Source organism: Myotis nattereri (genome assembly GCF_964212035.1).
Source record: "Myotis nattereri genome assembly, chromosome: 4".
Lineage (NCBI taxonomy): Eukaryota > Metazoa > Chordata > Mammalia > Chiroptera > Vespertilionidae > Myotis > Myotis nattereri.
The window spans coordinates 6,056,076-6,070,163 of record NC_138079.1 but is presented as its reverse complement, the minus strand read 5'-3'; the positions used below and the strand labels follow the sequence as shown (position 1 = coordinate 6,070,163).

Below are 14,088 nucleotides of genomic sequence, written 5' to 3'. Positions count from 1 at the left end.
ATTGTTAACACAGAACAGAATATAAATTAGATAATTTAACCAAACTTACGGTCTGTGAGACTTGCAATCCCCGCAAGAGTAGTGATGGGGACATGGGGCATATCCCCATTCATCCTGAAGTTCTGGAATGGTGTTGCCGATAAAAACACTTAGTTCAGGTGCCAGCTGTCATTACTTCCCATTTCCCAAACACTAAAATGAAAAGGATACAATTATTTGTAATATGCCAAATATATTACTATTAGGGAAATGCTTATAAAATATAAATTTCTCTGCTTTTCTTGTTTGTTCAATCTATGTAACCACAGCCATAGTTCATGTACTATGTTAGGCACTGCAAAGTGCTTTGCATATATTAACTTATTTAATCCTCCCAACAAACAAATAAGGTGGGCACTATTATTTTCTGCATTTTACTGAGAAAATTTACAGGGAATTTAAACTAATTTGTGGAGCAAAGATTAGAACGCAAGCAATCTGTCTCAAGAGTCTCTGTTACCAGCAGACTGTATTACTAGACAAGGATACTAAATTTTGACAAGCGCTATAATTCCTTTGCACATTATTAACATTAAAATCTAGCTTCAACTCACCTTACTAGCTATGTTTATCACTATTTTCCTTCATAAACCATCCTTTCCAATCAAGCTGATAAAATTATCTTGAATCCACCTTGTGTTTCCTCATTGTTATTTACTTGATAATATATCTCCCTACCTAGATAGTCCATTTATACTTGAGTCCAATTCTTATAATCCTTTAAGATCCATGGCAAGTTCCCACTATTTCATGAAACCCCATACAAATTCAGACAAAAGCCATTCTACCTCAAGCTATTCCGAATTTACATTTATTGCCCAGCATTCTTTATAAATAATTATATATTCCTTTGTGATATTTTGTTGAAACATGTCTGTTTCATTCTTGTATAATTACCTAATGCTCATGTACTTATCTTCCTATCACTGCATGCTTCTTATCAATCAATCAATCAATCAATCACATAATATATAAACACAGTGCCCTGACTGGTTTGGCTCAGTGGATAGAGCGTTGGCCTGCGGACTGGGGGGACTGATTTGGCTCAGTGGATAGAGCGTCGGTCTGCGAACTGGGGGGGTCCCCGGTTCGATTCTGGTCAAGGGCATGTACCATGGTTGCAGGCACATACCCCGTGGGGGGTGTGCAGGAGGCAGCTGGTCGATGTTTCTCTCTCATCGATGTTACTAACTCTCTGTCCCTCTCCCTTCTTCTCTGTGAAAAATCAATAAAATATATTTAAAAAATATATATATATAAACACAGGCAGGACAAAGAAAGACATGTTGTTAACATTTTAATATTCTTATTCAATGACTTAGTTGACAAATATTGTTATTATAATATTACTATGTGTGTGTATAGACATTTTATAAAATTCCTGAACACCTTTCCATTATTCTGTTCAATGACCCCCAATTTTTCTCATCGTAATTTCAACATGTGGTTTTTGGAACGTTTATCTTTCCTTTAACAATATTTGTGTGAAAACTTTCTTTTTGAAGTATATAAGACATTTTAATAAGTGCACATTTATCAAAGATATTCCTTAATTGGATACATTAAACTTATAAGCAAATAGAGGAATACTCCACATCAACTAAGACATAGTGCTAAACTGGAAAGCTGAATAGTAATTTTCAGTTTAAAGATTTCCCTTTTTTAGGGGGTTGTCAACTTCAGAATAGTGAAATAACTCTACTAACTACTTTTACTCTTACATCTTACTTTGCAAGTAAGTTTTTCTTTTTTTAAGTAGAGGTATACAGGTAGTTAAAATTAAGAATTTTCTTTATCCTCAAACACTTTTATTATAAATACTAGGGGCCCGGTGCACGAAATTCGTGCACTGGGTGGTGGGGGGGGGGTGGGGAGTGTCCCTCAGTCCAGCCTGCCCCCTCTCACATACTGGGAGCCCACAGGCGTTGACCCCCATCACCCTCCGATCGCCTGATCGGCCCCTTGCCCAGGCCTGACGCCTCCGCCAGAGGTGTCAGGCTTGGACAGGGGACCCCCATCTCCCCCCGATCACTGGCTCTGGCCCCCGCCCAGGCCTGAGGCCTCTGGCCCAGGAATCATGCCTGGGCAGGGGACCCCCATCTCCCTCTGATCGCTTGCTCCACCCCCCGCCCAAGCCTGACGCCTCTGACCCAGGCTTCAGGCCTGGGCAAGGGGACCCTCATATCCCCCCAATCCCCGGCTCCGCCCCCCACCCAGGCCTGATGCCTCGGCCAGAGGAGTTGACCCTCATCACCCTCAGATCACCAATCACCGGATCGGCCCCTTGACCAGGTCTGAGGCCTCCGGCAGAGGTGTCAGGCCTGGGCAGGGGACCCCCAGCTCCCCGCGGTTGCAGGCTCCGCCCTTGCCCAGGCCTAACGCCTCTGGCCTAGGCGTCTGGCCCAGGCAGCGGGGACCTGCAGTGGCAGCGGGGGGCGCCGCGATCGTGGGCTTCGCTTTAGGCCCAGGCAAGGGACCCCTAGCTCCTGGGACTGCCAGCTTCGACCGTGCCCAGCTCCCATCGCTGGCTCCACCCCTACTTCCTGCTATCACTGGCCAGGGTGGCAAAGGCGCCTGATTCTCCGATCATGGCTGGGGGGCAGGGCAAAGGCGGCCCTGGGGCCGCCTTTGCCCTGCCCCCCACCCCCTGGGTTTCCGATCACTGTCAGTGGCAGGGGGCTTCTTCCTGCTTTCCCTTTCGCCTCCCTGCATTGTGCCTACATATGCAAATTAGCCGCCATCTTGTTGGTAGTTAACTGCCAATCTTAGTTGGCAGTTAATTTGCATATAGCCCTGATTAGCCAATGAAAACAGTATCGCCGTATGCCAATCACCATTTTTCTCTTTTATTAGTGTAGATAAGATAAACTGACAAAAGCTCACAAAACATCTATGTGTTGCTTAACAGAGTTACAAAGTAAGCATCCACAGAACCACCCAGTCCTTTTGGTAATCATTTCTTTTTTCCCTTTGTAATTTAATGACCTTTATAAACACACTAGGGGCCTGGTGCATGAAGATTCATGCACTTGGGGTGGGTCCCTCAGCCTGACCTGCACCCTCTCCAATCTGGGAGCCCTCAGGGGAGCCCTCTCCAATCCGGGAGTTTCTGTCCGTCTTTGCAATCATATGAGCGAACTGTCTGAGATCCCCAATCCAGTTTGGTTTGTTCCTCACAGAATAATAGAGGCTTTTTTCCCCCTTTGCTTCATTGGTGGAGATTTCCTGGAAGTTTTAGGATATCTTCCCTTTAATTTCCTAGACACTCTTCCGCTCTGCTCTCTGCCCAGTGCCTGTGTATGCAAATTCACCTGACATCTTTGTTGGGTTAATTTGTCTACTCACTCCTGATTGGCTGGTGAGCATAGCGAAGGGATGGTCAATTTACATGTTTCTTTTATTATATAGGATTTTTTCCCTAGTAGCTGGCCAAGGAAAAAACACTGCTTTCCTTTGGTGAATGACTGATACAAAATTTGCTAGTAGAAGCCCACTGAAAAGAAATGGCAAAGGAAATAGTATAGAAAAGTGCCGGGGTCCAACCCCAGCAGGTCCAGGGGTCCCCAAAGGTGTGGACGGAGTCGGCGAAGACTATCCACCCTCTTCCTACGGTGGAGCCCTATCCGTCCCGAGTGCAGGGCGCTTACCTAGGGGTCCCTGTTCGGGCGCCATATGCCGGGGTCCAACCCCAGCGGGTCCAGGGGTCCCCAAAGGTGTGGACGGAGTCGGCGAAGAAGGAATGACACGGAGACAGCATTCGGGTGATCATCATAGCCGGGATCTCTAGCCAAGTTCTGGTTTGGTTCTCCAGCGAAGTTCTGGTTAGGATCTCCAGCCAGGTTCTGCGTCCATGGTCTCTTGCTAGGTTCTCCAGCCAGGTTCTCCAGGTTCTCCAGCCAGGTTCTGTAGCCATGTTCCTTCGCTAGGTTCTCCAGCCAGGCTCTGTCCAGGTTCTCCAGCCAGGCTCAGTCACCAGGTTCTAGTCAGGTTCTCTTGCCAATTTCCGCAGTCAGGTTCAGTCCAGGATCTTTTGCTATGTTCTCTCGCTAGGTTCTGTCTCTAGGTTCTGAGGCCAGTTTCTGTCCAGGATCTTTTGCCATGTTCTCTCCAGCGAAGTTCTTCTGTCTCTAGAGAACGTTCTGTGTAGGTTCTGTGCCTAGGTTCTGTCTCTCTCTCTGTCTCTTGCTGTCTTGTTACATCTGTATTTATACCAGTTGATTCCAATCCTATCAATCTCTATTCCAAAGGTTAGGGCGTTTCTTATCTCCATTCCAGGGAGTAAAGATTATGTAGCTTAAGCATGATTATTCGTAGTTAAAGTGATTAATTACCTGCCTGGCACTTAGTTAAGGGATTTTATTCCCTCCCTAACTTCAGGGGAAAATCCCTACTTGGGGAAACAACCTTTCTCAGAGAGGCGACCTTGGTTAAAACACATAGTGCCAAGAAGGTGAGCAAACATATTAAGAACCGTATGCCATATATGCCAGGTCCCTTGAAACAGCAAGGATGGACCAGCTCCCGGCAGAAAAGAATCCTTGGCTATCCAATATTTGTCCTTTTGTTTCACTGTGGACTTTAGTGTTGGAAGTTATTAATTTGACTCTTTAAGCATCACTAAAAAAATATTTTAAAAATTACATATTTAGCAAAAAAAAAAAAAGCAAACAGAAAGAAATCAGAATGTAAAGCCTGATAGAGGTCACAAAAACACAACGAATTTTTTCTAAGTAAGGCGAATAAGAAAGTTTCAATTTGTGCTTAGTAATTGATGGGGGTGGGGGTTGTTGTGAGAAAATTATGTACAGAACAGCATGAAAAACACCTTGTTGCCACACGTGACTCGCTGTTGTACATATAAACTGTCATAGTCAAGCAGTTAAGTAACAAGTGACCATGTTTAATTATTTAATTGGGAGGATAGGCACACATAAAAAAACATATCGAAGAGAGTTCTATTGTGGGCTCCCCAACTTTATTCTGTTTTCCTAAATCCCAGGTAACATAAAGCAGACCCAACCCAAGGCTGGAATTTTTATATTAAAAATGATTTACATAATTAGTTACCACATATGAATTAATTCAAGATTAATAATAAACCTAAACACAAGATTAATAATAAACCTAAACACAAGATTGTGCTTTTTATAGTGACATGATGCATCTGAATACTCAAATGTCAACTCAAAACTGGAAGTGAGGGAGGAAGGGAAAAAACAATTCTTGATTTAAAAAATGCAATAAGTATGGTTGTCAGTCATAGTGACTGGTCATTCCACTGTCATTCTGCCGTTCAGTCAATTTACATATTAAGCTTTTATTTTATAGGATAATCAGTTTTCTTCTTTGTTCTTAGTAAATATTTCATACATTTTTATACAAACCAACTTTAACAAAAGTTCCCATTACTTAAAAAGGTCCCAGCTGATTACTAGTTAAATTGATTTGCAAAAGCCTACAGAGTGATTATATGATGTCTAATCATAACAAAATATACAAAAATACAAGCTGCATCAGGAAAAAATAATCCTGAGCCTTGGAATTAGATTTAAATTAAAATCTTTTCTACGGAGAGGTCATTCAGGATATTTCCAAGTGCTGCTATGAATTATTTGGGTTCCTATTACATCTCCCACACAAAATATTTTCTCACCTTCTTTTCCACTAGAGAAGAAACAGCCCATCTCCAACCCCTAATAAAGGTTGAGACTATATCTTATACCATGAGACCATTTCCTATGCAATGGTATTAGAAATGCAAAATCAGTGAAAATTTTCTTTCTTTCTAAGTGAGGGTTAGATGTTAAAGAACTATAACATTTATATACAGACTTAAATTCTGACCATAAATAACATATTTGATGATACATAACTGAATCTGAGATATGAGGAAAACACTTCTTTGTAAAATTACTGAATAGTCCACAAGAGGGCACACTTTCAACTAATGTAAAATTTTTAAATTCTTTTTTTTTTTTTACTGGTCTATTAAAGATTGGCCAGATTCTTCTGAATTGTGTTATTCAACACCAATAGAAAACAACAGATCCTGAGTTTGTAATTTTTAAAAATATGTATTTTTACTGCTTTCAGAGAGGAAGGGAGAGAATCACTGATGGGCTGCCTCCTGCACACCCCACACTGGGGATTGAGCCTGCAAACCCGGGCACGTGCCCTGACCGGGAATCAAACCGTGACCTCCTGATTCATAGGTCGACGCTCAATCACTGAGCCACTCCAGCCAGGCTGTCATTTTTGTTGTTTAAACATAGACAGACAAACTTTCTTTGGGGATACATATAAAATATAAGAAAAGCCTGGATACACCAAGACTTCTACGTTAATATTAAATTATAAAAGTATGTGGAATAGTCTCATCTCATCAGTTGATTCTGTTAGCTATTTGAAATTTGGCTGCCCTAAAAATCTTCTCAAGAACCTCTGGCTATTATTAATTTTTGATCCTCATCATGTAACTGTCCCTAGAAACAATGAATTCTTCAAAACCACTAGGTTGGAGAACAAAGACAATATGTTTCAGATAGTATAGGAAATCTTTCAGTTCAACAGGTTAAGATTATAATTAAAGTACTTAAAAGAGCAATTGAGAAAGAGTACACACAGAAGATATTTTTAAAAAATCATAATCTCTTATGCATAATCTGTATTACTGATCCCTTTTCTGCTTTAATCCACCAAAAATATCATTCCAGCAAATCTCTTCTCTCCTGCATAATCAATTTTCCCTCTTAATGGAGCATTCCAATCGGCATATAAACATCTACATGCTGATAACTCACCTAATCAATCAATCCCTCTCTCTCTCTCTCTCTCTCTCTCTCTCTCTCTCACACACACACACACACACACACACAAACACACAAAATCAAAAACTTTACGCCCTGATGCTATATCCCCCATCAACAATCGCTTAATTTTTCTACTTCCTTTCACAGCAAAATTACTTCAGTTGTCTATATTTACCTTTAATTCTACTTTCTTTTGAAACTACACTCTATGTGTTTTTATGCTCATTTCACTAGATGTCTTGCCATGGTTAGTAATGGCATCTATATTTGCTGAATGCCAATGTACAAGCCTCAGTTCTCATCTGATCTGACCTAGCATTCAACACAGTTTATCACCCTCTCTTGTTTAAACAATTCCAGAACCACATATTCTCCTAGTGTTTTTCTCATACAACACTGGCCACTCCTGAATCCTATTTAGGATCTTTCTCAACTTCCTGTCCTCACTCTGACACTGATCTCATTCAACCTCGTGATGTTAACATAGCACCTATGTGATGATGACTCAAAAATCTGTATTCCCTACTTTCACTTCTCCCCTGTACACTAGACTTCTCTATCCAACTGTCTACTCAACATCTTTACTTTGATATCCCAGAGGCTGGCAATCTTCCTGTTGACTTTTAAAAGAATGAATTATAAACTTTAGATAAAAATTCTGTATTAGATATGTATTTTGCAAATATTTTATCCTAGTCTTTTGCTTGTCCTTTCATTTTCTTAATATCTTTTGAAATTTTGATAAAGTTTAATGATCAATTTGTTCTTTTATGATGGTGGTGGGGTCTAAAGAAACTTTCTAGTGTGAAGAAAATGTTCTATATCATAAAGTGATACTAGTTACATAAGTGTACTCATTTGCCAAACTTGTAAAGCTAAACTTTGTTTTTTTCATCATATGTAAATATTACCAAACTCCAAAAAAACTGTAAAAGTATAATGATTATAATTAAGCAGTGGTTGGAGAGTGGGTGCAGGCATAGTGAAATAAAAACAACAGCATGTTGATTACTGTTAAAGCTGGGACATGGGCATGAAACATTCATTATACTCTTCTGTTTACTTTGCACGTACTTAAAACTTTCCATAATAAAGTTGTGGGGTTTTTTTAGAAATAAGGGAACTTTTTAAATTGGGTGCAAAATATTGTCTCATCCTAAGATCAGCATTAATTAAAACTTTCTTTTTTTCAGATCTATTCCTGCTAACCATATAATCATATGCTATGGACTGAACGTTCCACGATCCTCTTCCCCCAATTCGAATGTTGAAACCTAATCTCAAATGTGATGGTATCTGGAGGTGGAGCCTTTAGTAGGTGACTAGTCACTAGACTGGAACCCTCATGAATGGGATTAATGACCGCATAAAAGAGACTCCAGAGAAGTCCCTTGCCCCTTTCACGATGTGAAGACACAGTAAGACAGAGGTCAATCTATGAACCAGGAAGTGGATTCTCAAAGCACTAAATCTGGTGGCATCCTGACCTTAGACTTCCCAGCCTTCAGAACTGTGACAAATAAATTTCTGTTGTTTATATGCTAACCAATCTACTGTGTTCTGTTATAGCAGCCCAAATAAATTAAGACACTATGTTTTCCTTAGGCTCTATTTCTGTAATTGGTTAAAAACCCACAAAAGAATTTAAAAGAACCAAATATCATCCTTAAATAATATGGCTAATGAATGTGAAAGAAAATATTGGGATAGCTTTTCAGGGAAGATAAACTTTTCATAAGTCAATTTAAACCAATAATTTAAACCAACAGCTCCTTACAAAGGAGCTAAATTTCAAAATCATGTTTAAGTAGTTCAATTTAAAGGGAAAGAAGTAATAAAGAGTCCAGTCAGCATGGCTCAAAAGTTAAGCATTGACCTGTGAACCAGGAGGTCATGGTTCAATTCCCGGTCAGGACACACGCTCAGGCTGCAGGCTCAATCCCCAGTGTGGTGTGTGCAGGAGGCAGCCGATCAGTGATTCTCTCTCATCATTGATGTTTCTTTCTCTCTCTCCCTCTTCTTTCCTCTCTGAGGAAATACATTAAAAAAAAGAATAGAGAAAAGTGATTTCTGATTCATATTATTGATAATAACCTTTTTATAACTTAAACTGAACCCCAGCACTATGCCATTTTATAGGATATAAGTATATAAATTAGTGATATAGATTAGAATGTATATTTTTCTAAATTAATAAGCTCATGTTCAACGAACTAATCATAAAATACAGGTTTCATAACATCAAATGCCATGTCCTTTCTGTATATAGAATTTAAAAAATTAGTTACTTAAATTCTGTCATTATCAGTCCATCTTTCAGTAGTAGGACACATTGGTTTTCAAGTTTTAAGTAGGGTTTCTGATTAACAATGATCACAATTACAAAAAATTAAACTTTCTATGAAACAAAGATTATTAAAGAGAAAATGTAACAGCAACTACTACAGCCTGAGGTAGAAGGTAAATGAAAATACAGAATCAAATGACTGTGTGCTATAATAAATCTCCAAGATAATGCTATTAAACAGCAAAAGCACCTGAACTCTTTAATTAAACCTTAAATTCTGTTTTCATTATTTTGTTTCTTTGTTCAGAAAGCCGTGGTTTTCTATGACCAGAATATATAATAGCTAATTAATTTTAAAAGTACCTAAAAGAAATGATTAAGGATATAAACTTTATTTCATGTTATAGGGGACTTTTATTATTGTTTAAGAAATCAAAGTAAAATTGGATGGGATGCAGAAAAGAAGTACATAAAAAGAAAGGTTTCTCAAATAATGTTTTAACACAATTAACTATCTATCTATATAAAAGCCTAAGTGACCGTCTCACAGAAACAACCAAACGAACGACTGAACAGGCTGCATGGGGCGACCAGGAAGGTTTAGTGAGCGGCGATCAAACGACTGAGCAGCTGGCTGGATGGGGCGACCAGGCCGGCAGGGGGGTTAGTGACGGACGACCAAACGACTGAGCAGCAGGCTGCGTGGGGCAACCAGGCCAGCAGGTGGTGCAGTTGGGGGTGATCAGGCTGGCAGGCAGAGGCAGTTGGGGTTATCAGGCTGGCGGGGGGGGGGGGGGGGCGGGGGGGGCGGGCGTAAACCCGCAGTTGGACATCCCCTGAGGGGTCCCGGATTGGAGAGGGTGCAGGCTGGGCTGACAGGGCCCTCCCTGCCCCGCCCCACCCCATGCACGAATTTCGTGCACCGGGCCTCAAGCTACATATAAACACAGAAGCAAACTAGACTTAAGATGGAAATTAAACACTTTCAATTTCAACCAGAATATTGAATTGCCTGGAACTGATGAAGCAGTTTAGCTTATCCTTTACAGTATCTGATAATATTAAGTATGCTTATCACTGGGTGATGAAATTTGTAAGTGACTAATTTCCTTTTCCTTGCTTATCTATTTCCTGATTTTTTTTTAAAAAAGTAAATCTTTATGTATTCACCATTATACACCTAGCAGCTAACACCTAGAATAGGACCAGATAGAGAGTGTTGAGTATACAGTGGTTAAAAACAAACACACACACACACACACACACACACACACACACACACACACTCAGACATGGCAATATTCTCATGGAGTGTAGACAGTCCAGCAGGAGTGATATTATGAACAATCACCATGCAACATATAATTATATATTATGATAAATTTGAACCTATCTAATAAAAAGGGAATATGCTAATTGACCCTCACACCATCGCAAAGATGGCGGCACCCACAGCCAATAAGGAGGGAATATGCTAACTGACTGCCCAACCCTCAAAGATGGCAGCGCCCACAGCCATAAGATGGTGGTGCCCAGTTTCCTCAGCCCCGCTGGCAGGCACATGGCAAGGCCCGGCCACTCTGTGTGCCTGCCTCCGGAGACCCCCAGTTCCCTCAGCCCCCAGCTTCCCAGGGCCGGCCTGAGGTGCAGGGAAGCCTTGGATGGTGGCTGCCCAGCCGCCCAGGGCCGCCCGAGGCTCAGGTAACCAGGGCTGGCTGAGGCTTGCGCTGCTGGTTGTGGCAGCAGCAGAGGTGTGATAGGGTGTTGCCTTCCCCTGATCAGCGATCGCCTCCCAACCCTGAGGGCTCCTGGACTATGGGAGGGGGCAGGCCGGGCTAAAGGACCACCCCACTCCCCCATCCAGTGCATGAATTTTCACGTACCAGGCCTCTAGTAACAATAATAACAAGGGATGATGCTTAGCACCTAATATATGCCTGAAATTGTTCTAAAGAATTACATAATTTCATATTAATTTATATTTTGTTCCTTTAATTTATATTTACACAGTTTAATTCACTTAAACCGTATCCTATTAACAGGTACTACTATTATCTTCATTTTTAGATAAAAACAGAGGCATATAAAAGTTAAGTAACTTGCCCAAGGTCTGATTCCAGACTTCCCGCTCTTAACATTCTGAAGTCCTTGCTATTTTCTAAATGAAAAGAAAAGGGCAATTTGGGAGAGAAAAAAGAAATGACAACTAAGTTTATGTTGGGGGTGGGGGGGATGCAGTCACAAAATGCCTCATTAGGAAAATCATATGAGCCAGAGTTAGGCAAAAGGGGGGAGAAGAAATGGGGGTGAAGTAAGTAGCATTTCAAGTCCTTAAAGAAGGACACAACCTAGCACAAAGTAATAGATTACATGACTGGTACATAATGATGGACTGATACAAGCTTAAGGAGAAAAAGTACCTACAAGTTAGAACATAATTAATAAGATGAAAAATAGAGAATCAAGAGAAAAAAAGCATGTGGAAGCATGGGTCCCAAAATAATAGACGCACGTGAAAGGAATTTATAATGTCCATAATCACACATCACAGTTGAAAATATCTTAGGAATAATAATTTAAAAAATCTTAGGACTAAAACAGTTAGACTTTCTTATGTTACAGACAAGAAAACCAAGACCTAGAGATGTCACATATCTTGAATGAGGTCACAGAATCAATTATCAGCAAATTCTTGATTAAACATTCTTCAAGTTCTGCTCTTGTACTATTTATTCAACAAACATTTATTGAGTACCTATAATGTGCAATGCATTGTTGTGGCTAGAGATATAGCAGTGCACAAAACAGAGGACAATCCCTGTGCCCTCACAGAACTTAGATCAATTAAAGTGATTCAATTTTCCATATGAAAAGGTGCTTCACTTCATCAGTCTATAGGGAAAAGCAAATTACAACCACAGTGAGATACCACTACATTAAAATTAAAAATACTAGCCATTTCAGCTGCTGGAATGACAGCACGGTAAACTACAAGAACTGTCACATAATGTTGGTAGAGTATTCAAAACTGGTACAACCATTTTGGATAACTGATATTATCTGCTAAAGGAGATTACCCTATGGCCCTGCAATTTATCTCCTAGGTCAGTGATGGCGAACCTTTTGAGCTCGGCATGTCAGCATTTTGAAAAACCCTAACTTAACTCTGGTGCCGTGTCACATATAGAAATTTTTTGATATTTGCAACCATAGTAAAACAAAGATTTACATTTTTGATATGTATTTTATATATTTAAATGCCATTTAACAAAGAAAAATCAACCAAAAAAATGAGTTCGCGTGTCACCTCTGACATGCGTGCATAGGTTCGCCATCACTGTCCTAGGTATATATCCAGTAGACAATCTAGTGGCTTAAAACAACAGTCTCTCAGCATCCTCCAATCAGTGGGCAAGGCTGGACATACTGGTCTCTTCAAGATGGTAGAGGCACAAAAGTGCAAATCCAATTCTGCAAATGCTTCTCAAGCATTTGGCTATACCACACCCATTAATTCTAATGGTCAAAGGATACAGGGAGGGAAAAAAACTGGGGCTATCAATGCAACTTATTACACCCACTTAACCCAAGGTTTCTGGAAATGGAAGCAGGCTTTATTTTTAAATATATTTTTTATTGATTTCAGAGAAGAAAGGAGAGAGAGAGAGAGAGAGAACATCAGTGATAAGAGAAAAATCATTGATCGGCTGCCTCCTGCATGTCCCATACTGGGGATCAAGCCCGCAAACCAGGCATGTGTCCTGACTGGGAACCAAACTGTGACCTCCTGATTCCTAGGTTGATGCTCAACCACTGAGCCATGCCAACCGAGCAGGCATTTTAACAAGCCTATAGGTGATTCTGATGCAATGCCGAAGTTTGAAAACCACGGGACTCCATAGATTGCTGGGCTTAGTGGTTAAATGTCAGCCCTAGAACCAAAGGGTCCTGGGTTCAATTCCAATCATGACTCTTCAATGGCATTACAAACTCTTACAGTACTGATGTGTCAATATGTCTGACATTCAATAATCATTTCCCTCGAAGTATCAGCACCTCAAATAATATTTCTAAAATGAAAATCACCTCCTATAACGTTTAAATTTCTATCACTGTTCCCATTCATTAGTAATCCAAACTTGCAGACTATGAATATTTTTTACATCTGTTATCATCTATAGCAGTTATTTCCAATCTTTTTCATCTCATGGCACATATAAAGTAATTACTAAAATTCTATGGCACAAATGTATATATATATATATATACACACACATATATATGTATATGTATATGTATATGTATATATGCTAATCTGACAAAAAACAGGTATGACTTTGATACATTCACGCTAGACAGCTATTGTGTTGGCTGTTGTCATTTTTTAAATTTGACAATCTAAGGGAAAAGAGGTCAGTGCCCCTGAATAAATAGTCAGGTAGTATAGCATGTTTTAAAAATTCTTGTGGCACACTGGTTAAAAATCACTGATCTATATTATTAATCAACTAGAGGGCCAGTGCATAAAATTCATGCCCTCTCTGAGTCCAGGTGCCCTTGGGGGATGTCTGACTGATGGCTCAGGGAGCGGGCCTAAGCCGGCAGTCAGACATCCTCAGCGTTGCGTGGAGGCAAGAGAGGCTCCTGCCACCGCTGCTGCGCTCTGGCTTCTGGCTGGGCGTTGCTCCCCCTGTGGGAGAACACTGAACACCAGGGGGCAGCTCCTGCGTTTAGCATCTGCCCCCTGGTGGTCAGTGTGCATCACAACAACTGGTCGTTCTGCTGTTGTGTTGATTTGCATATTAGCCTTTTATTATATAGGATTTTTCCTTTCCTGTTCTACTGCTCTAATCCTAATCAAAAAGTCTCACCATCAAGCACCTGGATTATTGTAATTACCAACTAACTAGTCTTTTTTTAAACTTCAGTACTTCTCTACTTTCAGCTGTCCTT

The 14,088-nt window shown here is 40.4% G+C and overlaps 1 protein-coding gene across 1 annotated transcript in view; it reads right to left on the bottom strand.

Moving 5' to 3' along the window:
* NIPBL (NIPBL cohesin loading factor) overlaps positions 1-14,088 on the bottom strand; it is a 185,189-nt gene that overhangs the window by 107,679 nt on the left and 63,422 nt on the right. Inside the window, exons 2-3 of the mRNA XM_081089955.1 lie at positions 11,239-11,293; positions 50-192 (exon numbers count right to left, since the gene is read on the bottom strand). Coding sequence (XP_080946081.1) covers positions 50-113 — 64 coding nt within the window. The 5' untranslated portion in view covers positions 114-192; positions 11,239-11,293. The remainder of the gene's footprint in view (positions 1-49; positions 193-11,238; positions 11,294-14,088) is intronic.